Genomic DNA, 25,440 nt, shown 5'->3' with positions numbered 1-25,440 from the left:
TCCACACCCCCACCTGCCCACCTCATGTCTGGGCCACCGTGCTTAATATCCTGTTCCACTTGCTAGATGAAGACCACGGGCCATTAATAATGCTAATATCGCTTAATGAATATGCAGGGAACAGGCACAGGGATGCCGCTGTGGATGCAGAGGGCTGTCCCTAGGGGCGCAGAGCCAGATGCCCCGCACTGTCAAGGGGAGTGGCCCGGGGACCGCTCGCACACACTTGTTAATGTGTTCTCGGTGGGGGGGCGGGGGGGGGGTTGTCGGTGGTCCTCCTTCTGGGGGTCACCTTGTCAACTGTCCTATAGGTTTGTCTTCACGAGGCCCCGGCAGGGAGCTTTGGCCCAGACAGTGTTCTCTCCACCCCACTGAGTAGGAGCCTGGTGTCCGCTGAGAGTGGAGATCACGGGGTTAGGCTTGGCAGGCTTCCCAGAGGAGGTGTTTGAACGCTTGGAGGACAGGGGTGTAGGGTGCTCACCCACTGTTCTCACCAGTGAAACGGGGAGGAACAGCGGACACAGCACCTTCTTGGGGCCTGCACACCACCTTTTAGTAGCTGTTTTGTCCCTACACGTGTGCAGTCTGAAGAGGGTCCCTGTGCCCAGAAGGCTTTGCTCTCCCAGTGCCTGGTGGGGGCGGAAGGGGGAGGCTCCGCGAAGGTGACGGACGGTACCCCCCAGTTCTGCCGCCAGCAGCCCTGGCATGCCTGGCGATCTGGCCTCACGCACGGTCTCCTGTAGACCGAGAGACCCCCCCCCACCTGTCCCCACGGGGGAGCACCCGGCGCCTGTAGATGGTTCTTCGTGGCGCATGCCCACACACACGTACACACACAAAGCTGCGGGTTCAGAGCACAGCAGAGCCCCGGGGGCGTGCGTGAAGTCGGGTAAGGACCACTGCTCGCTGGGGGCAGTCTCTCAGCTCCCTGGCTGACACCCGCGGCAGTGCTCGGGCCCCCACTGCCTGCCCTCCCGCGGAGACCCCACCTGGGCTTGGTGCCCGAGGCAGACCCCAGCCTGGGCGGTCCCTGCCCAGCCCAGCCCAGCAGCCCCGAGGTCTGCACAGACCCAGGAGTTGGGACCGGTGGGTGGTGTTTCCTTCTGACTTGATGGACAATCCGGGGTGAACCTGCTTCCCAGCAACCCCCCCCCCCTCCACCCACCTCTCGCTCTCTGCTTTCCAAGCCCCATCAGCCAGACGTCTCCTCACTGATTTCCCCAGGCAGGAGGGGAGCCTGGTGGAGGTGTCGCTGAGGGGAGAAGGGATTTACGGAGCCACATTATTTATGATTTGTATGCAGTGGGCTTGGAGGGAATTACGGCTTAATCGCGTGAAAATCCGTCCCCTCGCCTGGGGCTTTTCCGCTGAGCGGGTTGGGGCTGAGTCTGGGCTGAGTGGCTGCGGGCTCTGGCTGCGGGGCCAGCTCCGTTCCAGGGGGTGGAGGTGTGGCACCTCTTGGCCCCATCGGGGGTCCATCAGGACCAGAAGTTCTCAGTTTCTTGTTCTTGGAACCCCTGAGCATCTGGTGAGGCACTAGGACCCCTCGTCACAAGATGGTCTTACACGCCTACAGCACACGGGTTTACAAGGAAAACTCTTCGTTGAAATACACTTAGCAAAAGAGAGAAAACCGTGACGCCCTATCCGCAGCCTCTTTTCTGCCGCGTCAAATAAGCAGGCCCAGGGCCGGGTGTGCTCACCACCCTAGCTGCTGGAGTTGGGGTGAGCACAGGGATCACCACTGGCGTGTCTGCGGCACACCGGGAAGGACCTGCGGTTTCTGCCGGTGGCGGCCAGGTTCTCGGGCGGTGCTCACGGCCTGGGCCTGCAGCCCCATTTGTGGGTGGGGCCGTGCCCGCGGCTCAGCGGGGAGACGGGAGGCTGGTGGGGTACTTTTCTGTCCACGAGAGCAGGTGCCCCGGACAGCACGCGGGGCGCGCCCGGCACACTCACAGGGCACACGGAGCTTGCACTGAGCGCACACACACGGCAAGGGGCACACGGGGCACCCTCGGAGCTGCTTTGCAGACGCCAGGCTGGCCCGGCCGCATCCTGCTCCAGCACCGCGTTCGCTCTGGCCAGCACCACCAGCTTTCATGGCGAACGCGCAGAAACCGGGCCATGGCGGGGAGACTAGAACAAACGTCTCCAGGCCTCCCAGCCTCGGAGGCAGGGTGCCCGGGATGCCTCGGGGGGTGGGGGGCACCGGCGCTCGTGCTGAGGGCTCATCGGGAATCCAGGCTGGGCCCCCACGTAAGCCTCATGTGTTCTGTGTGGTTGGGGGTAGGGCTCCTCACTCAGACCTCGCAGGTTACGGGGTGACCTGGCCCCATCGCCCACCTGCAGCCTCCAAAGCGCCAATGAGGCAGAGGCTTGAGGCCCTACTGGGAAATGAGAGGCTCTGGACACAGGACGAGGAGACACAAATCGGGGGGGGCAGGAGACCCGTGATTCTGGTGGAGTGGAGGGCAGGTGGAGGGGCCAGCAGGAACGCAGCGAGGCCCGCGCCGAGTCGCCCAGGGGCGTAGCCGGACTCCAGGTTGTAAACTTGCCAGTGCGTCAGGGTCCTGCCCATCTGGGGGGGCTCTGCCTGCCTTTCCCCCGAAGCAGACACACGGTGCGCCCTGCACGTTCTGGGGCATCGGGGCGGCCTGGGCACCAGACCCCTCGCAGAGAAGGAAGGAGGAAAGGAGGAGAGGCCGCCGAGAGCCAGCCTAACGGTCCCTGAATGCGATAACGTGGAGTATGATGCGCCATCCGACAGCCTTAATTAAGAAAAGACACGAAAGCGGCTGCCAGGGCACAGACGGGTTGGATGGAGCGGTGGGGGAGCGGTCGCTCAGGTGGATTCGTGCCCCCAGCCTCCCACCCAGCAAGCAGCGCTGCCCCCCCCTTCTCCCTGGCCCGCCGACAACTGGTCTCCCAGCAGCCCCTGCCCCAGCCCTGCGCAGAGCCCCGTCACACGTAGCACCGTGTCCCTGGCCCTCCCACACCTCCTCTTGCTCAGACCAGGGAGGTGAATCGGGAGCCCGACCGGGGCGGCCCCCTCTCCCGCCCCAGGGTCTCTGGAGTCGTCCCCGCAAGCTCCGCGTTCAGACGCTTCTTGCTGGTAGTTTTCCACCACGGAAACCGTGGACGCCACAGAGCAGGGCTCCCCCCCCCACCACACGCACCCACCACAGAGCCAGTTGCTAAGACCGAGGTGGGGACGGGAGGGCCCGGGGCTGAGCCCTCTGAGCACCAGAGGGAAGCGTCCAGCCCACAGGTGGGCTCTCAGGACGGGCTCAGGAAACCCTGGCCGGCGGCTCGGTTAGAAGGGTGTCTGCGAAGCAGGATCAGCGAGCGGCAGAACAGGCCTCCCGAGTCTTGGGACGGGGAACGAGCACCACGGGCCTTCGACCCTCTTCCAGGCAGTGGGTGGAGGGCACACCCCCTTCTGCTCCTACTCAGACGACAGTCCGTGCCGGCCCGGCAGCATCCAGTGGCTCCGAGTCAGCCGGGCCTGGGCCTGGGCCCGGATCCCAGCTCTGCCACGTGCTGGCTGTGTGCACGCGGGCAGGCAACTCTGGAGGAGGCCAGCTCACAGGTCGTCTGACTGTCACACAAAATAGCACATTGTTACTCCTGAGCCCAGTGCCGGGCTCTCGAAAACCCTCGACCAGTGGCTGTCACTCCCACAATCCCCCGCGTTACTGAGCATTTACTGAGCACTTGCTGTGTGCCTGAACTGTGTCAGGGGCTCACTTCCTCGTGAAGAGCTCTGGCCCTCAGGGCTCTCCTGGTCTGGAGCTCCACACCCTCCCCCCAACCCGTACCACAGAGATTCTAGAACGTTCTAGAATAGAATTCTAGAACGTTCTAGAATAGAATTCTAGAACGTTCTAGAATAGAATTCTAGAATGCTAAGGCATCACCCTGCCCATCCGGGTTGCCTGTTCTGTGATAGCAGCCCAGCTGTGCCCTGAGGCGTGCCCCAGCACGTCCTGCTTAGACAACCCTCACCCCGAAGTCTTTGGCCTTAAGGTGCTCACCAGCAAGGACTCCCCACCACTGCCTCCCACCGCACACCTCTGGAATAACATCTTGAACTTGGGGAGGGAGGCATGAGCGTGTCCAGGAGCGAAGCCTCTGCTGTGAATCTGCTGGATGGGGTGCAAGGGGGCCTGGTGGGGTCTCGGCAGGAGATGGGGGCTGGGCCTGCCCCCCAGGGCTCCCAGGCTCACCCTCTCACTGCTAGGACCCGGCTTTCCCGGGGTGCCTGGGCTGGCTGGAGTGCCTCTGTTCCCGCCTGGCAGGGATGCTCTCCTGCCAGTGCCTGAGCCCCAAAAGTTGGGGTCAGAAGCCCGTGAGCCATGAAGATGGCCTGTTTTGGGCTAAGGATGCAACTGAGTCAGAGGGCAAGAACCTGCGAGGGAGAAAGCCGTGTGCTGCGGCTGTCCACCCCCTTGGCCCCCGTGCCAGTGACCCCGGCTGAATCCTGGAGCAGCCCCTTCTTTCTCCCTGGGATTGCTGTTGGGACCGTTTATTTCCATTTCTGTGCCCCCCGCCGTGTGCGTGGGGAGCCCCTCTGTGAGTCACCAGCCGCCTCCGGGCCAGGCCCCTGCTCTCAGTTGGAGGCCCAGGATGGGAAGGTTAACCTGAGCCAACCGCCATGGAGACGCTAATTGGCTGCCCCTGAAAATCACATCATGCATTTCAAATTTAGCTAATGCCCAGGGGGCCTCCACAGGGGTGTCTGCTCCCTGAGACTGGCCGTGCTCACTGGTGCGCCCCAGGCACCCAGAACCTGGCAGCCGGTGGGTCCTCGTGCGTATCGGGCAGTGGTGTTCCTGCTCTCCATAGCTCACCCTCCCGCCCCGCCTGCACTCACCACCTCCCCGCTGCCGACTTCCTCCCCAGCTGAGCGGGTAGAACATCCTCCAAGGTCCCTTTCTGAGATCCCGGTTGTCCCTGGAGGCAGGGCCAGGCTCCAGCATCCTTGGGAACATCCAGAAAAGCAGATACTCCTGCCCAGAGCTCTTTGAATCACAGCAGGACCTCTCTGCCAGAACCAAGCATCATGGTGTCAGGAATGCTAAAATCCTGGTGCCGGGACGAGAGTCAGTGGGCACCTGTCCCCTTGACATCATCCTGCACCCGGCTTCGTCCCCGTGCCTTCTCATACTTTCGTCGTCTTTTTCCCCAAAACTTCACCTTCCCATGATTGGCACATTAAGAAAACAGGAAGGTTCCCTCCGAGAAGACAACGAAATGTGTTAGTGATTTTCCTCTATGCCCCGAGGGACGCTCTCCTCCACCCCTTTCCTGTCTGTCACCCACCCCGAGCGTCCGGATGCTTTCCCAAGGTTCGTGGCGTTGTCCCAAGTGGTCCCCTTGCTCCGTGACGCTCCCTTCCGTGGCCCCCATACCAGACCCCCCCTGCACCTGGGAAAGGGAACGTGCTGTAGCCGTGGCGACAGTCCAGGACGCCGGCCTGGGTTCAGGCACGGCTGCTCGCCTGCCTTCTCTCACCCGTAAGACGGGAGCAACCACAGCACGTTCCTGGACGTGCACCGGGAGCAACAGTGGCAGGTGTAGCCGTGTGGATCCTCTGCTCCTTGGAGCGTCAGCCACGGGAGCGTGAGTCCGTGGACTGCAGGGGTGCAGGCCCCGAGGCTGAGCCGGGTGCTGGGTAGAAGTTTCCAGAAGGCAGGTTTCAGCTCAGTGCCTGGAGGAGCTTTCTGGCAGAGCTGTTCCAAGACCGAAGGAGCCTTCGCGTTGGTAGCGAGCAGAACCCAGTGGTGGCGCCTGGCAGGGAGGCGGAGACGGGAGGGTCCCAGTTTGCCCGGCGGGCAGGTTGGGTGTCACCCGCGGTCGGAGATGGGGCCACCGCCTCATGTGTGCGTGCCTGGGTTGGGGGGCGGGGGACACAGGGCCATCCCACCTCCAGGCTGGGAGGTCAGAGCCATGAGGTCCCCTGGCTCAGTTGTCACTGAAGGCCCCTGGGACTTGGGTGCTACTTCCTGCCTCCCGGAGGCCAGCCCCAGCCTGACTCCTCTCCTCTCTCAGGGGGAGCTGGGGGACGGGCCAGGAGTGCTCACAAAGGGCTCTCTGGACAGGTGTCCTCTGGAAACCAGACCTCCTATTTTCCTGGCCCTGGGAATCGTCCCATGCCGCGTGCCTCTGGATGAGCAGGCTGTGGCCGGGGCTTGGGAAGTTGACGTCTGTCTGTCCCGTTGTGGTTCCAGCCACATGCGCAGAGACATCTCCAAGACCCGGTCCCCTGCCCGCTTCCCCGCTGGCCTCTGCCACGTCCACCTCCACACTGCGAGCGCCCCAGACCTCCTGCTCGCTCGTCACGTGGCCTTTGGCCGCAGGGTCCCCTCTATGAAACGTAGCTTGTGACCCCCAACTCTTAGGTCACCAGGAAGTCACTGAGTTTGCAGGGCCCCAAGGGCAGGCCCTGCTCACCACCGGGATGTGCCCTGGTGCCAGGCAGGCAGTGGAGCTCAGCAGACGCTGGTGACTTGGGGACATATGGGTGTGCGTGGCACGGCTGTGAGGGTGGGGGTGCGACACCTGACGGGCAGGGGGCCGTGGTACAGAGTGGGGTGGGCACGCTACGCCCTAATAGTTTGGTCCACGCCAGGGCCATTCTGCCATTCTGCCTCGCCCCCTCCTCCGCCCTGTCTGGGAGCCAGCTTTGCCCAGGGGTGGAGAAATGGCTCATTGCCCAGCCTGTGCCGCCAGTCTCCCGGCCGCAGCCTGGCCTGCGGGCCCGGGGCCTGCGGCGCCCTCCTTCCTGGGGTGAGGAGTCCAAGAGGCAATTAGCCTGATTGTCCTGGAGGGACTGTGAGTGGAGGAGCCAGAGGGACTGCAGAGAGAAGGTCTGGGGGGCGGGGGGGGGGGGGCGCCACTGGCTGCTACTGACCCCTTCCCCTTCCCCCAACGACCCTGCTCCCTGAGCTTCCCACCAGTCCATCCGTTCACACGCACGGGGACCTTCACCCCAGCAGGACGGGAACGCACCGGCCGGGGGACCTGGGAATTCAGGCTGGGGCGGAGGATGCTTTGGGCCAGTGGGATGGGCAGAGATACCTGGGGGGACCTTAGCTCTAGATCCTAAAGATGAAGGTTCCTCCCTCCCAGCCCCTGCCTCCAGGCAGACAGGACGCCGTCCTCTTCCACAGACCAAGAGGTAAGGCTGAGCCTGGTGTCACTTAGCAGCTGAGGATCCTGGTGCCACGGGCAGCCCCTCGGGGAGCAGGGGCCAAGACCAGGCAGCTCAGCGGCGAGGCGTCCTCGAGAGGACCCACCTCCCTGTAGAGACGCCCGCCTGGTCCTTCAGCAGAGCATGTCATCAGGATCCAGGAGGGAGTAGCTGGTTCCCTCCCTCGCCGTGGGGAAATTCCACGTGAGACTGTTTCCAGCAGTGTCAGGAGGGTGGACAGAGGGGGAGTGTCGGGGAGCACGCAGGACCCCAGCGCTGACGGTGACCGAGCCGCCGCCACCTCGGGAGGGGGTGAGGAGGGAGCAGCCAGTGGACCCGAGGAGGAGGGAGGGTCACCCTCCAGAGGAGGTCCAGGCCCCCTTGGCCCAGGTCACAGCCAGCCCGAGACAGCCTCCCGGGGAGGGAGCCAGGGACTAAATACCCTGGAGGCGCTCTCCTCTGGGCGGACACCAGAGGGCACAGGTGCAGCCCACGCTTGTCACCTCTCGGGCGAGGGGAGAGCCAGGCTGGCTGGACAGATGGCGGACCCGAGGTGAAGTCACTCACAGAGCCCCGGCCCCACCCTCAAGGCAGCCACACGGGACATCTGCTCCCCTCGGCTCCCCTTTGCCAGATGCAGGAACATCGATCTTTCTGGAACTTCGCACCTTCCATCCAGCCTCTGGTAGTGTCTTCTGGGCGTGGCTGGCTCCTGCCGGGCCAGAAGCTCCTCGCGGACACAGCCTGCACCTCGTTCCCGTTCAAACGCAGGCTCGGAGGAGGGGCTCCGTAAAGCTGCTCGGGCCGCACTTAACTCTGGCTTTGCAGACGGTCATGCTCGGTACCGCTTCTCTGCCGGGACGTGGGACCCAGGGTCTTAACAGCCAGCTCTCCGGGGACAGACCCAGCCCTGAAGGGTGGCACTTGCCAGTTCGTGGGGTGTGGATGCTCCCACCCTGGCCGATCTCATGCTGCCAAGGTGAGGTCACCAAACGTGGAGTCGGAAAACGATGTTCCGGGTCGGCACTCGTGCACTCGTGAGCCGGCAGCAGCTGGAAGGGGCGCGTTCCAGCCCAGCACTGGGCAGGCCACCACCCTCCGCCTGCAGACTCGCCGCGGGCCGTCCCCCCCTTGCATCTGGAGTGAGCACACGTGCAGCGGAGGGTGTGGGACGGGAGGGCTCTGTGTGCCCACCTGCTCCGGAACCCCCCCCCGCGGGTGCCCTGGTCTCTGCCTCCGTGCCTCCACTCCCTCTCTGTAAACGTGGCGACCAAAATACCCGCCCCGCAGAATTGAGAACGTGAGATGCGGAGCACGGCCCAGGCTGTCCGCCCCCCACTTTCCCACGGAGCCCGGCCCCCAGGCTTGTTGTGGGGACTCCGTGCAGTGGCACTGGGGACACACTTAGCTCTGTTGGCGACCGCTGTCACGACACGTTGGCTCGTCCGCGAGGTGCGCCTCTGTCACAGTCCTACTGTGTGTCCTCACGCTCTGGGTGCAGGAGATGATTCGGCAACAGGTGAGGTCTGCCTGGAGACGACGTCCTGGGGCGGGAGGCAGACCGTGCATGATGGCCGCGTCGGGACTCTGAGACAGCGAAGGGCAAAGCCAGGTCAGGGGATGGGGAGTGCAAAGCGGGGGCTTCCCTGAGAACGTGACCCTGAAGGAGGGGAGACCTCCATGGGGTGTGCAGGGAACGGCGTCCTTGCGGAAGGAACAGCCAGTGCAAATTCCTTGAGGCCAGAACTGGATGTTTAAGGGACAGCAGGGACCCTTGTGACCAGCAGAGAACAAGCGAGGACGGTGAAGCAGGACGTGAGGACCCAAGATTCGGGGGTCCACGTCAGGCAGGGCCAACGGGCCACGTCGGAACTCTGGATTTTACTCGGAGAGGACGGACTGTAGGGGCGGGGGCAGAAGCAGGGAGACGGGAACGTCGTGGGGGCCGGACCCAGGTGGGAGCGGTGAGTTGGTCAAGGTGGTTGGGTTCTGGGCACGTGTTGAAGGTGCAGCCGACAGGACTTCCTGCTTGATCGTTTGCAGTGGACAGAAAGGTGTCACCCCAGGTGTAGGGCTGAGCCCTGGCCTGTGGGCAGGGGTGTTTCCTGAGATGCGGAAGACCTCAAGAGGGACAGTTTGATGGGGACCATGGGGAGGGGGAGGTCAAGCTCGACTCGTGCGTATGAGGCGTGCAGACCGCGGAATTGTGGGGAAGAGCCCGGGATGGAGATCGAACTTGGGGTTGGCCCACATACAGCTGCTATTTTAAAATTGAGACTGAGAACCTTGAGGTAGTGAAGATAGCCACAGAAGAGAGGGTCCAAGGACTGGGCTTTGGGGACCTCTAGCATCTACAGGTTGGGGAGAGGGGAGGAGACAGTAACGCAGATGTAGAAGGAACTTCCAACGAAGCCAGGGAACGAACAGAGTGTGGCTTGACCAGACCGAGAGAGGACAGTGTCTCTGGAGAGAGGAGCGGTCCGCACCTCCAGTGCTGCTGAGGGATGAGGCCCAGCGAGGCTTTCAGCATGGCAGACGTGGGAACCTTGACGAAGGTGGTTTCGGGAAACGGTGCCGGGAAAGCCAGTTGGGAGTGGGGCTGAGAAAGTGTGGGAGTAAAGGGACTCGGGGCCAGAGGTCCAGGCGGCTCGCTCAAGAGACTCCTGTGGGGCAGCAGTGAATCCGGGGTGTAGGCTGACGAGGCTGCGGGGTCCAGGAGGTTCTCCCATTCCGGTCACGGGAGGGATTGCAGTGGGTCACCAGAACCGTGAGCACGTGTTGGTGAGAAGGGCTGGGCTCTAGGATATGAGGCAGGCAGGCCAACAGGTGAGTGTGGACGTTTATCGCCAAGAGCGAGGGTAGCGGAGAAGGGAGGGTTGAGGAGGGTAAGTCAGCTGGTCCCCCAGAGCTGAGCGACAGCTGAGTGGCCATGCCAGGCCTGCTTCTACCAGGAGTCAGTGAACTGAAGTGAATCGTTCAGGGTGATCTTCTGTTTTTCTCCCGCGGTGTGGGCCATGGAGTACAGTGGGCCGAGCTGGATCTTACTGGTTTTATCAGGCTAATGTGATGACACGAGAGAGGAAAAGGGAGTGGGATAATAACTGTCCAGCTACTCATCCATTCACCTGTCCACCCATCCATCCATCCATCCGTCCATCCATCTGTCCATCCAACCATCTTTCCACCCATCCATTCATACATCCATCCAGTCATCCACCCGTCTGTCCATCATCCATCTGTCCGTCCATCCGTCTTCCACCCATCCATTTATCCACCCATCCTATCCTCCGTCCATCCATCCATCTTTCCATCCTTCTATCCACTCATCCATCTATTCACCTATCCATCCGTCCATTCATCTGCCTATTTGTCCATTGGTCCGTCCATTCATCCCTGCATCCACCATCCCTCCATCCACCCATCCATCCATCCACCCGCCCACCCAGCCGATGTGCACTGAGACTCTTCTGAGTGCAGTGAAGTGCTGTGCTGAGTGCAGGGACGCGGGAGCAGAGAATGAGTGAGTTGCCCTCGTGCTCTGGGAATTTCCAGTCCCCTGGGGAGCCAGACATGTTCACAGGCTGCTCTGAAATGCCGCCGGCTGAGACGAGCCCCCAGCCCAGCAGGAGGACTCTGCTCGGCTCATGCCTCAGAGCCAAGCCTCTCCTTGACTCTGGCCCCAGCAGACCAAGAAAGAAGGAAGAAAAAGAACGTGGTGACACTGGCCATGCTGCCCTCTCTGGGTCAGGTGTTGACACGCCCCCGGGGTGCACCTGGTACCCCCTGCTTTCCCATCAAGTCCGGCCCGAGGGCCCTCAGCCCGAGCTGCACATCAGCACCTCCTGGGCAAGTTTGGATGTAAATTGACTCAGACGCCCTGGGGAGGAGTCCAGGCGTGGGGTGTGCAGCCAGGGTGAGAGCCACTCGCTTGACCACAACCACCTCCAGCGCGGGTGTGGGGGAGACACAAGGCAGGGCTGGTGAGGATCTCCCCAAGACCCCCCAAGTCACAGTCGCCAGCCTTTATGCTGCACTTCCTCTGTCCGGGCACCGTGACGACCTCTTGCAGATTGAGGGAACTTGTCAAAGAGGATGGATGGTCACCCAGGGCCACCCAGGGGCTAAGAGGGAGCCCTGCCTGTGTAGCCCAGGCTCTGAACTCTGTCACTCAGCTGTAAAACCTCACCCCCCGCAGAGACACCCAAGCAAAGGGCCACAGTTGTGCGTGGAGGGGCAGAGGCATAGGTTTGAGGGCCGGGCAGCCTGCACTGCCTTCCCAGCTCCTGCCATGGCAACCTGACCAGTCACTTAGCCCTTGTGCCTCAGTTTTATCGGCTGGGAAATGGGGAGCGCTGTTCGCCTTGTGGGTTGGAGGGGGATTAAGTGAGTTAATGTCCGCAAAGCAGAGAGCATCATGTTCTCAGACGTGCTGATTTATTGTCCTGTGCTAAATGGCCCAAATGCCACCTCCTGCCCACCCAGACGCCTCCGGACCCCGGCACTCAGTAACCACAGACATGCTGCCTGGTGTCCCGCCTTTGTGTCCAGCCCAGGGAGCCACTGCAGTGCGGGGCGGGGGCGGGGCGGGGGGGGGAACGACGGGGCGCCTGCTGTCACTCAGTCCCGAGGGGACCCAGGGAAGAGGGCGCTGGGGAGAGGTGGGGGTGGGGTGAGAAGGCACAGAGGGGAGAAGAACCCCTCCTTCCCGGGCCTTGGAGGAGGTAGGGAAGCGGGGACACTGGGAAGATGTTAGTGAAGGTTCTGATCAAATATTTATCAGTTAATTGATCTCTGGAGGCTTCTGACAGTGCCCTCCCCCTTACCCTGGCCATCTCCTCTTCCTCCTGCCCCCTCCCGCTCCCCTCACCCCTTGCCCTGGCCTCCAACCCTCCCTGGCCTCCTCCAACCCTCCACCTCCCCTCACCTGACCCTTCCCCACTCTGAGCCCACCCCCTCCCCCGCCAGCACATCTGCTCACAGCAGGTAGTGGGACCTCACGGGCTACTTTGGAGCGGTGAGGGGGGATGTCCAGCGAAGGGCGTGCACTCACAAGTGTACGTGTGTGCATGCACACGCGTGTTCCCCTCCTGCTCTCTGGAACTCCGACACTGCCCGGGCTTCAGTCTCTGCAGACAGAGGTGGGACCCGGCAGCTTTGCACAGGAGGAGGAGAAGGACAGGATTTTTGGCTCCTTAGGCCAGCACTCAGCAGTGTCACCCCAGGAGTTAGGGGTAGTGGGCGCTGAGAAGGGAGGCTGGCACTGGGTGGGGGGTGCTGGCAGAGAGTGGGCCCCCAGCCCCCCACTAGCAGGGAAGTGAGCAGGTGGACAGAGCCCTGGCCGGAAGACAGAACACCCAGCCCGGGGCGTTCGTGCGTTCGTCAACACCCTCCTGAGGTCAGGGCACCTCACGCTCTGGGTAATTGTCCGAATTTACCCCCGCTCCGGATTGCAGTCTGCACGGGCCGGGCTGCCCATCCCACCTGACTCTCCGCCACGGGCCCTGGGCCTGGCGCCCCCACAGTTATGGGTGAATGAGTATAACTGATGAAGGACGGGGCAGAGGAGCACCTATCTCATACAGGGGGAGGGGTGGACAAGGAAACAAGCCTCGAAACCCGCCACGGTCGGTCGGCGTGACAGGGGCAACATGGGAGTGCACGGGGCTCCTCCCCAGGGAGACATCAGGAAAGCACCGTAAGTCTGTGCAGGGGTCCTTCCGCGCCGGCGGGCGGGATTCTCAGAGATGGCATTCTCTCCCCTGGGGACACCCTCAGAAGGCCAGAGAGTGCCTCGCCTGCTCAGAGGGGCTGCTGAAAGCCCGCCCTCCCCACCACCTCCCCTCTGACAGCCTGAGGACCCCAGTCCCTTCTCTGGGCCCCTTCCTCCCAGGGCCACATCAGGGGCTCCCACAGGTGCCCAGGTTGCAGCGGGAGGTCTGGGGTGAGGGCGAGACCTTGCACTGCTGATAAGATCCCAGGTGATGCTGCTGGGTCCAGGCTCCCCATTTGAAGACCCCTCTGCTCTGCTGGGATCCTGCCCAGGGCCTGGGGCCTGGGGCAGCAGCCCTGCAAGGGTGGGGTGGGGTGGAGATGTGCTCAGGGGTTGTCGTCAGGACAGAGCCAGAACCTTCCGTGCCCCACGGACCACACCTCACCATCAGGGCCATCAGGGGGGCCGTGTGGTGCGGACTCCCGAGTTCTGTGGGATCAACTCCGATCACCTTCTGGGCACAGGTTCTGCTTCACCTCCTTTACCAATGGGAAAATCAAGGCTGAAAGACTTCATCGGGGAGGAGGGTGTGGGTGTGGCGCTAAGGGTAACGAGAGTTCTTGTCTGGATCAGTGTCTCCTGCTGGGATGGCGTCGTGAGAGGTCACCACTGGCTGATGCCGGGTACAGGGTGCACGACGTCGCATGGGGTCCTTTCCTACGGTTTCCTGTGACTTTAGTGGCCTCAGGTCTGACAACGACAAGTGTGTGCATGAGTGATCTCGAGCCCTAAGCTCCCCAGACACCTGCCACCCCGGCAGTCCCCTCTAATGGCTCAGATCTGGAGCCCCGTGTCGGGGAGTCCACACCCAGGGGGCCTGGGCAATGCTGAGGGGCCACGGGAGCTTCTGGAACCCGCCCCCCTCCGCCCCCCGTTCAGCCCGTGAACTCTCACAAGGAAGGTGGGCAGGGACGGGGCCCGCCAACGGTCTAACCAGCCACTCTCTTTCCCCCCACAGGGCAACCAGGACGCCACGGCTCCTCCTGAAGCGATGGCCCAGCCCTACCCCCCTGCCCAGTACCCCCCTCCGCCACAGAACGGCATCCCCGCCGAGTACGCGCCACCCCCTCCGCACCCCACGCAGGAGTACTCGGGCCAGACCCCGGTCCCCCCGGAGCACGGCATGACCCTGTACACACCAGCACAGACCCACCCCGAGCAGCCGGGCCCCGAGGCCAGCACGCAGCCCATCGCTGGGGCCCAGACTGTGCCGGTAAGGGGGCCCCTGGAGCCCGGAGCCTCGGGGAAGTGGCGGGGGCGGGGGGGCACACCCACCCAGAGAGGAGGCTCGGCAGGGCCGTGCGGGCCAGCAGGTCAGGGGCCGGGAGAGGCCTCGTGGTGGGGAGCCAGGTCCTTGCCCCCCAGGGAAGGGGCTTTCAGCCTCGGACACCGAGGGTCTCTGTCACACCAAGGGCCAGGCACCGCGGGTGGGCAGTGACCCCGCGTCCGGCCGAGGCCCGGGCCCGGGTGTCTGCGCAGGCGGGGACGGGGCGGCAGGAGAGGAGGCCTGGGGCCCCTCGTGTGTCTCGGGTTGCGGGCACGGCGATCGTTTCTAATCGCTCGTAATCTACCCGCCCGGCTGCCCTCCAATCAGAGAGCCTTGATTATGTGGTCGTAATGCGGCTCCAAGGAGAAAGTGCTGAGCCGGCCGCTTCTCAGACATTCCCTGACAGCGAAGGATTGTGGCCGGGAGCGAGCGGCCGGCCTGGGGGGGTGGGCGTCCCACGAGGGCAGCCCCCTCCCGGGGACCAGCCTGAATGAACCCCGCCTGCTCCAGCCCTTCCCCGGCCCTCCCAAGTGCCTCCTCCAGGCGCCCGCCCCTGCCCGCCCCAGGGCGTTGGGGGCATCCGGCTGTCCCTGCTGGCTCCCTCCCAGCGATGGCTGGCAGGGGTTGGGCAGGAGGCCAGCACGCCCTGTGCCGCCCGGGAGGGGCCCCGCCCTGGCAGCGTCCCGATGGGCGCCCCTGCCCTGCGCTCCCTCAGACCTCCCCCTGCTCCAGCCTGGCTGCCGGGGGTATGGGGGCACCGTGTGGATCCAGATACTACCCACCTTCCCTGTGTGGGCGCACCTGCCCGCTGGGCTGGCCCCGACCCTCGTCTGGGGCCCAGCCGCTGCCCCTCCTCCCCGTGCGGACTGCCACCAGCCTGAGTCAACTTGACCACTCCCCGCGTCCCTGCATCCCATGGACGCCCCCCCAGGGTTCCTACAGCGGGAAAAGGCGACACCCGCAGGTCCTGGAACCCGGAGCTGACACGTGCTTCTGGGGCCGCTCTGTCTGCTTCTGCTTCCTGAAACCCACGAGGGGGTGTGCTCACACCAGAGCCAGAGGGGCCTTTCTGTGCACTGTCAGTGCTGGCAGATGGGCCCGTTCTGATGGGAAAGCATGTATCTGGCCAAACCTCCCGCGATGTGACCTCCTCGTGAGCAGACACTGAGGCCCAGGAATCTGCCCTGGGAGCAAGCACAGGAGACAGGATGGCCAGACGGGCAGATGCCTCGGAGTGAGGGGCCGACCATGCAAACCTGCACAACAGACACCAGCCAGGGGGCCTGCTTGACACCCTGCATCACCAGATGAGGCCTAACGAGGGAAAGCATGAAGTCTTCCTTCACTGGGCAGACGGTTGTCGGGGGTGCGCACTGAGCCAGCAGTGGGGGCACACGGAAGAAATGACCACCCTGCCCCGTGGTGGCCACCGGCTCCCACGAGTCAAGGACGTAAAAGTCAACAGGGGGCCAGTCATGGGACAGAGTATGGGTCGTGGAAGGGACTCAGGAGTCCCAGAAAGGATTCGTGCCGAGAGGTGAGCATCTCACTTCCCAGGCCGAGAGCCTCCCAAGGAGAGCACCCGGGCCTGGTGAATGGGGAGCCTTGACCTTCCTTCGGTCGGCTCGGGTCTCTCCAAGTCCCTGCAAGGGAGTCAGGGTCCGTAGGTCTTCCGTCCAGGGATACGGAGGAGGAGCGACCGGGACTCATCATGCCCCGGGGCCACCTGAGCCCTGCAGAGGACCTGAAGACACCCAGGCAAAGAGCTGGGCCACCACTGGAGGCCAGGAGCACTCAGCCCCTGGAGTGTCTCCACAGGCAGAGGCTGCCCACCTTGGGAGGAGAGGAGATCTTGCTCTGAGATTCCACTAGCCACCTTCTTCTTTCCAGAGAAGCTGCCCAGAGCTCCCAGCTGAAGCCTGAACACCTCCGTGCTGGGTCACACATCCCATCCTTGTGGGCGGGGTCCTCCGCTCACCACAGCCTCCTCTCTGTCCTCCCCAGCCAGCAGGTGCCACGCTAGCAGGAGCTGTGGCCTTCGGTCCCCTGCGTGCTTCGCTCCTGGAGCTTTAAGCAGAAGGAAAAGGGTGGACTTTGGTCGCAGCGCAGAGGGGAAGAGCAGATGTATCCCCCCCCCCCCGTCCCCCCCAGCCCGGGGAGACTCAGCCACGTGCCGCCACCACGCTGGCAGGGTGCCGACAGACAAGGCCATCCGTCAGCATCAGTGCAACAGGTGCAGTGGCCGGCAGAGAGCTTAGAACGTTCGTGGCTCAGAGTCCGCAGTGGGAGCGCACGGCTCTGCCAAGGACGGGGCTGCCCCTTACGACAAAGAAGACGTCGCAAACAGATGGCTTGAGGCTACCCACCCGTGGCGGATGCCTCCTCCCAGGCCAGCTCACCACCCAGCGGGCCCGCCGGGTCCTTGCCTGCTGCCTGAGTGCCCGCCAGGCCACTGGCCCCCTCTAGGGTCTCTCTAGGCCTCTCGCTGTGCTGAGTTACCTCTGGTAGCCCCAGGTGAAGGGGCTGCAGGCTCTGGGGATGGAGGTGCCCTGGGTGGCATGTGGACCCTGCCTCTAACCCACCAGGGGTCAGCTCCTGGCCTTGAGTGATGGCTAAGGTGACACGGAGAAGGACAAGGACACTGTGGCCAGACGGGGCAGGAGGGAGGCTGGTGGGGAGGTGGTCACTGTTGCTTCATTCTTCCCTGCCTTGGAGCCCTGGGGCCAAAGATTGCTTTAAAAGAGACAGGAAAGAAATGGGGAGTCCCAGGGAAAGGCAACACAGCCCGGCCCACCCCCCACCGCATCCCCCTCCCCGCCGGGGACACTCGCCCATCTTACCGTCTTACGGCCACTGAACCCGTTCACCTGCCTCTGCGTGTAGCTGCGCTCGGGTGAGGGGGCTCCTTTCTTGCTTGTGCCCTGGCCCCACTCACGATTCATCCCACATGACCCCCTCGACGCCCCATTCCCCCTCCTGGCCCTCAGCTGGCTCCCCTTAAAGGCCTCTACGGTGAGGCCCGGAGGAGGCCCCCGGACCGTGGAGGCTCACAGTGGGCTCAGCCCTGCTATGAGGACAGGCCCAGGGTAGAGACAGTCCAGGAAGGCCGCAGGCGCCTCACTTCGTCAGCGCCCTCCCGCGCCCCTCCACTGTGTGCCCAGGGCTCCCCCCCCCCCCCCACTCCTTTGGGTGCGAGCTGGCTAAGCTGACCGCTGCCCTCTGCTGGTCCCAAGCTGGCATTACATGCCCCTCCCTGGCCGAATCCCCAAATTTAGGGGGATTCCGTTAGTCACCCGTACCCAGGAGCAACTGAGGGCGCAGCTGTGTGAAATGCACTGGGTGGGGCTGGAGTGACAGACGGCGCTGGGCCCACCCTGACCAGTGCACGGAAAAAGCCACATTTTGTCGTAACCAGAAAGCAGGAGAGTCGGCAGATACACGGCCGGCCCTGCTCTGATTCAGGGGCACCCACGAACCTCTGGAGGACTAGCACAGGCTTGCTCTCTGCGCAGCAGAGTGGGACCAAGGGAGGAAGACAACTGGGGGGGGGGGGGGCGGGCCGGACTGTTGGGCATTTGCAGGTCCCTAGCTGGGCAGGAGGAGCCCCCGGGTGCCCCCAGCACCCCCCAGGTGCCCAAAGGCAGCTGCCAGTCGTTGCTCCCACAGACCTGCCACCCACCCCCCCATCCGGATGCCTCAGCAGACTGGCTCCTGGGGCTGCTTGGTGGCCCCCAGGCCCAGGCGCCGCCATCACCTACAGCCCCACCCTCGGACACACGTCACTCTTGCCAGCCCGATAGGAGGGCTCAGAGAACACACTCTCAGCAGAATGGGGCCCACCGCTCGTGGGATGGCCTCCCTGGGTCACACACGTCCCCAGGTGAACAGGAGGACGGTGGCTTCAAACCACACCTGGGATCGCACACCGTGTGCTGCAGACCCGAGTGCGAGGGACCAGCGGCCCCGGAGCTGATGACGTCCACCCCCCTCGCCTGTGGCACCCTGGCGCCTGGCCAGAGGCCTCCTGGCCGAGTGCCGAAGCAGGGCAGCGGCCCCCTCCTTCCAGAAAGGATGAACGGTTGGCCACTGAGGGCAGCCACTCAGGAGCCCACAGACAGACCTCTGGCCACTAGCCGTCGCCTTGGACGAGGCTCTGACTCTCGGGCTCCGTTTCCTCAGCCGGGAGGAAGCCTCGGGCACAGGGCCTCCCCCTGCTCACCTGTCCGAACTCTGGGAGGCCTGTGGTAGCGGCCAGCGCCCCCGCGATTGCCAGCAAGGAAACCCGGCAGAAAGGAAACCAGCGAAGCGGCAGTTGTCGGAGGCCCGTGGGAAGCGGTGTCCGGGCGTCTCTCCCTGGGCTCTCTGCACCCCGACCGTCGCCGCTGCTCAGCTGTCTGTGCTCCTCCAGCCGTGAGCGAGGCCGCGGCCACCGGCACCTCCACTCGTGCGAAGTCCAGCCTGGGCCTCGGGGGACCCTCCCCCTGCGCTCCCTCCGGGCAGAGAGAAGCTCAGGGCGCCCCTCGTGCCTCCAGCCAAGGTCCCGTCCGAGGCGCAGACCCCGGACAAGGACGCAAGGCCACGCAGAGTGCCGGGGACGCGACCCCAAGAAAGCCTTGGCATCCCTGCGGGGCACCTGGGGACACAGTGGAGCCCCCGGGGTGGGTGCCACCCACCGTGTCTGTCGCTGGCTGATAGCTGCCCCTGGACACTCCCACTTGCCTCACCAGTGAGCTGAGCCACAGTGAGACTCGGGTCGGTCACCTGCTCGCCCCCCGGGCACACGTCGATGGAACCCAGGCCGCATGCCGTCGGCACCGTGCTTCAGCAGGGACGGAACCAGGCTGGGGGCCGGCCTGCTGGTGTGCTGGTGGCCTGTCCCTGCGGAGGGTCTGGGTGCTGCACAGCACGGGGGCTAGGATGAGGGGCAGCACCTCGCAGGCATGCGTGCCTGGGGGCGGGCTCTGACATCTCCCCGGCTTCTCATCAGGCCTAGGAAGCCAGAAAGGCCCCCGTGCTCCCAGAACTTGGGTTGTGTGGGGTAAGAGAGAACCCTTGACTTTGAGGGTCAGGATAGTCGGTGCAGCTGAGGGACCCGCCAAGGTCAGACCTGGGTGCTCAGGGCTGAGCCAGGCGGTGACAGCGCACCCGGCCAGGGTCGCCGGCCCCACGTTGGCGTCTGTGGTGTCGGGCACAGCCACGTGCAGAGGCCTGGAGGGGGGGCCTCGGAGGTTAAGGTGCCGCTGGGCCGCACCTCGTGAGAACCGCCTGCCCGGCCCCCCTGTGATCCCCAGCCCCAGGATGGGGAGGCCCAGGGAGTTGGAGGGTCCGGCTTTCAGAGCCTCCGCTCCGGACGGGACGGGACGGGACGGGGGCCGAGAGGGGTACCTCACAGCCCGGGTCCTCTCCCCGCAGCAGACAGACGAGGCGGCACAGACGGACAGCCAGCCGCTCCACTCCTCCGACCACACAGAGAAGCAGCAGCCCAAGCGGCTACACGTCTCCAACATCCCCTTCCGGTTCAGGGACCCCGACCTGCGGCAAATGTTCGGGGTGAGTGCCTGCGGCCCCTCCGTGCCAGCTCTCCCGACGCGGGGTCCCCTGGGTCCAGCTCTGACCTGAGCCTGCAGGGTGGAAAGAAGGGGTGGCAGCCAGACACGCAGCACCTCCACGCCCCACCCCCACCCCCACTTCCCCCGTCCTCGGCGCTTCTCAGAGGCCCCTCGAGGCCCAAAGGTTATCAGGCGCCCGCTAGGTTACCACTCCGCAGTCCCCGCGGTCTGACAGGAGGGGACCACCACCCCTCAGAGGGCGCTGGGAGGGGCAGCTCAGCCTCCTGGCCCCACGAGGCCCAGCAGCCGACCAGCCCTGCCTCTCCTGTGTGCCCGAGGGCTGAGCACTCACCCTCTCTGCGCCCGTGTCCTCGGGGCTCCGGGCAGACGCTCAAACCGTGGGAAGCAAGCACGCGCCACCGTCCTTCTGGATTCCCCCAGTTGGTTCCAGCAGGGCGGGCCTCCAGTCTCGTGGCGACTCTGTTGGGCCGCCTGACTTGCGTGGGGCTGCCCGGTGGGCGAGCAGGCCGGCACCAGCCAGGCCATCCATCCCAAACAGCGCAGCCACGGAACCCCGGGGGGCCCGGCCCGCGTTTCTTCCCGCACCTCCGCCCTCACCCCAAACCCTCTTTCCCGCCGCCAGCACTGTGCCCGCCCCCACCCCCGGGCCTCTGAACCCCAGCCCCGCCTTCACGCCATGCCCCTCCCCCGACCCAGATGGGATTTGTCAAAGGGGAGGTGCCATGAGGGGGGACTCAGGATAGACCCGGCACCCACACTTGGCCCCAAGCAGCCACTCCCCTTCTTGGAGGCCAGGCCCCATCGGATTGGGGGCTTAGACACAGTGAGGGGCCTCTGGGATGTGGAATCATCAGGATTCTGCCCCACTCGGCCTGGGCCCCGGCAGCTGCCAACCCCTTTGATCCTGGGGGTCCCCAGGTAAAGCGGCCGCTGTACAAAGCTCGCCCTGACCTCGGTCCCCAGGTCACCTCCCATCCCTCTTCCCCATACAGCAGACACCTACTGGTGTCAGCTGGCCTGTCCCCTCACCAGGGTGTCAGCTGGCCCGTCCCCTCACCAGAGCGTAAGACCACCTGTCCTCGTCCCCGCTCCAGGGCGTCGACTCGCCTGTCCCCTGTCCCCTCACCACAGCATCAGCCCACCTGTCCCCGCACGAGGACAGGCAGCACCAGCCCTGCTCCAGCCTTCGTCAGAGTTGAGATTGCATTGCTGTCCTCTTCCGTGTCACATCACTGCTCCTTGACACCCTAGTCCCAGTGTTGTGGGATGAGGGGAAGCCCATCGCCTACACATACCAGAGGCCTCGGAAGGGCCCCCCCCGGGACCTGGTCTCGGGGATTTGGCCTTCACAGGTTCGTGGTCTCCTGCGACAGTGAGAGAGACAGGGCTGCCCCGGGGGATTCTGGGCCGGTGATGGGGCAGGAAGGGGGCAGCCAGAGCATCCGGGCCTGCCTGGCCGGTATGTCCCAGTCAAGTAGAGTTTGGGATCGGTTCTGTCCTGCACCCCACACAGCCCGGCCCCAAACAGCACAGGTCGCTGGCAGCACAGGTCTGTCCATAGCACTTTGTCTCTTCTGAGGGCTCCTGCCCATCGGCTTTTGGGAAGGACCTATCTGTAGCCCTTTACCCTCTAGTGTGAATGAGAGGTGGCTATCGGTAACTTGGGGCAGGTCCCGGCAGGGAGAGGAGAGGGACTCCAACCGCGCCGCACCCTTCCCCGGTCCTCGGCCCCCACGCGGGTCTCAGGCAGGGAATGCGCGCTCCGTGAGAATGTGAGGAGGCGTCTCCTGTCCCCCCCCACCATGCTACACCTAGAGCCCCTCCTACTCTCTGCAGGAGGCTGGGGGCGGGGAGGGGGGCTCGGGCCAGACCCGGGCAGCAGGCGAGGGTCTCCTGAGAAGCGGGCGAGCCGGCCGGCCGGCAGTCTTAACCCATCCTCCCTTGTCTCCCCACCCCCCTCTCTGTCTCTGCAGCAATTCGGAAAAATTTTAGACGTGGAGATCATTTTTAACGAGCGGGGCTCCAAGGTGGGTGCCGCCCAGAGGCCGCCACCATTACAGCGCCGGCTGTAGGTCCCGCCAGGCTAACGTGTGAAATGTGCGTTTCCTTCCTGGAGAGCTTCGAGCCCGAGGACCCCTGAGCTACACGGGTGCTTGTATTCCCCGCTCCTCCGCCCCCCCGCCCCCCCAACCCCGCTGTCTGTGTCGTTGCTGCAGCTGCGATGCTTTCTGTCTGAGCTGCCAGGACCTCTCTGTCCGCGCCCCCGCTGAGCCCCGGGTCCCCAGCCGCCTAGCCGCCCCGCCAGGGGGCCGCCGGCCTGCCTGGGAGCTGGCCCCGAGGCGGGTGGGCACGGCCGCAGGGTGGGCAAAGACAGGCCCTGCTCCCTGCTCAGGGAAGAGAAGACCCCCCATCCAGGCTCCTAGGGTGATGGGGGGTGGGGCTGCCCCCAGGAGGTCCTGAAACCCAGCTTTGCCCCCCAGGTGGCATTAGGGTGACACAGTCCTGGCCCCTGGCCGGGTTGGCATCTCTTTCATGGCTTTGGCCTGTCCTCTCGGAGGCGCCAGGCTGTCAGCTCAGGCCGGGCTCAGGCCAGGCTGGCAGCTGCCCCCGCCTGGGGCCGACCCTTCCTGGGCATCCTGCCGGTGGTACCAGAACAGACGTCTGGGCTGCCGACCTCTCCTTCAACTCACCTGACTCAGTCCCTCTCTCTCTCTCTCTCTCTCTCTCTCTCTCTCTCTCTCTCTCTCTCCCTCCCTCCCCCTCCCCCCCTCCCCCTCTCTCTCTCCCCCCGCCCATCTTTCTCTCTCCCCCTCCCTCTCTCTCCCTCCCCACTCCTCCTTTTTTTTTCCTTTCTCTCATCCTTTCTCTCCGTGTCTGTCCTTCTCCGCTCACAGGGTTTTGGGTTTGTAACTTTTGAAACTAGCTCAGATGCTGACCGAGCCCGGGAGAAGCTGAATGGGACGATCGTAGAGGGACGGAAAATTGAGGTGCTCAGATAAGTGTGCTGCGCAGGGCGCGCCCTTGAGAAACGCCACTGTCACCCAGGTCCCCCACCCCAGCCCCGCGGCCACCCTGCAGAGAGCCGGGCCAGGGTCCCCAGGGCAGGGAGACGGGGCGGGGGGCAGAGCCCAGCCCATCTCCTGCCACCCCTCGTGGGCCTACGCTTCAGGCCCATCCAAGGGCCCCCTCCCTCTGCTTTCTGGAAGAGGCCCCCCAACTGTGGCAGTCAGCCAGACACTGGGAGGAGCCCCCAGAACAACACGTTTGAGGCTGGCCAGCTCTAAGCACCACAGCCAACCCAGTCTGTCCCCCAGTGGGGAGGTGCTGTTAATCCCCTCCCTCCGGGGAGAAGCAGCTGTCCCCTGTCCTCCCCCTCCCCAGCTGCCAGGGCCTGGAAAGGGACCTAGCCCAGAGGAGCGGCAGAGAGAGGAGACCACGGGTCCCCTTCGGCCCCCCTCACCCCTTCCCTGGTGGGCTGCCCATCCCCCTCGCCAGTGCTGCGGCCTGGGAGCTGGGCTCCTGGACAGGCAGGGCAGCGGGGGGTAGCCAGGGAGGGGAGGGGTCCGCAGCGAGTGTAAAGTCCGCGGGAAGAGAAGCGGCAGGGCCTGGGGGGGCGAGGGGTTCCAGAAGCGGCAGCCCTGCAGGCACCGACCTCGGCCAGGCTCTGGTGCAGCACCCGGTGGGCACCGGGGAATGCAGCCCCAGGCCCAGGGGCTCACACAGGACATGGGGAGGCAGTGTGGCCCCGACTCCTCTCTTGAGTTCCACCACCTGCCCTATTCTCGGTCTCCTTCCACAGAGGCCGAGCCCCACCCTCCCTACACCCCAGTCGGGCCCCTGCAGGGACTCAGATGCCTGGAGTTAGGACCCACCCCCTCGGCGCCCGCTTGCCCCCTCTCCCGTCGGCCTTGCCCTCGAGGGGCACACGTGTCCCATCAGGAACTCTCCGCCGGCCTCAGGGGAATGGGGTGTTACCCCCCCCCCGACAAGAGGGGTGCCCATGGCTAGGAAGGCCTCAGCAGCCACCGAGGGCACAGAATGTCTTGGGGGCCGGTCTGCTAAGTTGGGCTGAGCACTTTGTGGAGAGTCCACCAGCCAGCTTCTCCAGTGGCCTCTGGTTGCCGGAGAGAGAGGCTGGGGCTTGGTCTGCGGGCGCGGCGTGTGGAAGGCAAGGGCCAGTGGGCCGGACGTGGTGCCTGAGCCAAGCGCCGGGAGCCGTGGTGGCCCAGGCTCGCTGGAGTGGGGGCAGCACGGTGGAGAGGGGAGGCCTGGGAGGAGGGCCAGCCAGGGTGTGGGGCCAGGCTGGCCGCAGATGCTGTCCCGGGCCTTCTCCTAGCCCCCGGGCCCTCGGTGCGGCTGTGCAGGAGCGGTGCAGAGCAGGACTGGGGTGGCCGGACGCTTGCAGGGAGCCCAGTGCCCTGCACACCCTCACCTTCTCCTCCCTTCTCTCTGGGCAGGTCAATAACGCCACAGCCCGCGTCATGACCAACAAGAAGACTGCGAACCCCTACACTAACGGTAAGGGCCCCAGGGCTTCTGGGAGGCTGCAGGGGCCCACCTCCCCGGATGCTGAGCGCCCCCTCGTGTCCCAGCTCCGCCGGGTCAGAAGGGGACAGATGGGCCGGAGCAGGAGGAGAGCTGGGGCCGGATGCCCGGGCCTTCCCAAGCACGGGACACCCCAGGGACAGGCCCCGGGCACAGTGGGCGGTGGCCACTGTTAGTTATTTTCCAAGCGGCAAGGCGGGGCCCGGGCTAGAGACGCTCCCTAGTGAGGGAGTGTGACGATAATTCGGATAGTCCTCCATCCGGGCCTTGGGGACCCAAGTGTCCCCAAGGGGATCTCCCCAAGGGAAGCCTTACGGGCACATAATGCTCGTCAACTCAGTGGTCTTGTGCACCCACACACCTGACTCTAAGCAGAAGCAGCCAGTCTACCCTGAAGACCGAACCGCCGAGGCTGAGGGGAGGGGTGGCCCTCGCCGCTTCGCGTCTTCACCCCGCCGGCCAAGGCGGACTGGTTTGGGCGCAGCTGGCAGTGCGCTGGGGCCCGCTCGACTTCGTGCCCGTGCCGGTGAGCGGTAGCCTGCTGTCAGGATGAGTCTCCCTGCAGGGTGGGGGCTTGACGTCTCACCCCCCAGCAGGGGCAGAGTGACCAAGCCACCCCCCCAGCGCTCTTGTCCCTGTGTGATTGGCCACCCATGGAGTCAGGTGACAGGCCAGCAAGGGTCAGGGCGCTGGGGGGGGTGGGATCTGCCGCGTATGACCCACGAGCGGGGCCTCCGGGAGCAAGGCAGGGGTCTGGCTGAGCCACATTTAGACTAGATTATGGCTCCCACCCTGCTTTTTGGAGGACTGTCAAAGCTCACATTTTTTAAAGAAATTCGGGACACCCGCCTTTGCCAGCGTCCCGAGCTCCTGCCGAATGCTTGACACGGTAAGGCACAGTGGTAGGTGTGTTTGGCAGGTCAGGACGATCACCGGGGGCCCGTCGCCCCCGTCACCTGGGAGCCACACCCCCTGCTCTCCAGCCAGAGCCGGGAGCGTCGGGAAGCATGGAATCCAGAACGGAGCCCATCCCTGAATGACCACGTTCCTAGCCCGGGATGGGCGCGGAACCCACAGTGGTCTCACGACAGGGAGC

General features: G+C 64.7%; 1 protein-coding gene and 1 long non-coding RNA gene across 11 annotated transcripts in view; one reads left to right on the top strand and one right to left on the bottom strand.

Moving 5' to 3' along the window:
• Window positions 1-25,440, top strand: part of RBFOX3 (RNA binding fox-1 homolog 3) — a 416,501-nt gene that overhangs the window by 381,575 nt on the left and 9,486 nt on the right. For 6 of the 10 annotated variants that reach the window (XM_027052237.2, XM_027052244.2, XM_027052240.2 and 3 more), the window contains 5 exons: window positions 13,921-14,175; window positions 19,642-19,779; window positions 21,773-21,826; window positions 22,694-22,786; window positions 24,257-24,317. In XM_027052237.2, coding sequence (XP_026908038.1) covers window positions 13,921-14,175; window positions 19,642-19,779; window positions 21,773-21,826; window positions 22,694-22,786; window positions 24,257-24,317 — 601 coding nt within the window. The remainder of the gene's footprint in view (window positions 1-13,920; window positions 14,176-19,641; window positions 19,780-21,772; window positions 21,827-22,693; window positions 22,787-24,256; window positions 24,318-25,440) is intronic. The other 4 variants (XM_027052236.2, XM_027052239.2, XM_053212666.1 and 1 more) reach the window with 2 other exon arrangements.
• LOC113596987 (uncharacterized) lies at window positions 5,112-12,378 on the bottom strand. The gene is made up of 4 exons (XR_003417828.2): window positions 12,243-12,378; window positions 8,597-9,990; window positions 7,861-8,447; window positions 5,112-5,790 (listed from the first exon to the last, which is right to left on the bottom strand). It is a non-coding gene; the product is annotated as an uncharacterized LOC113596987 (long non-coding RNA).

The sequence above is a fragment of the Acinonyx jubatus genome, chromosome E1 (genome assembly GCF_027475565.1).
Source record: "Acinonyx jubatus isolate Ajub_Pintada_27869175 chromosome E1, VMU_Ajub_asm_v1.0, whole genome shotgun sequence".
Taxonomy (NCBI): Eukaryota; Metazoa; Chordata; class Mammalia; order Carnivora; family Felidae; genus Acinonyx; species Acinonyx jubatus.
This window is presented reverse-complemented; position numbering and strand designations above follow the sequence as displayed.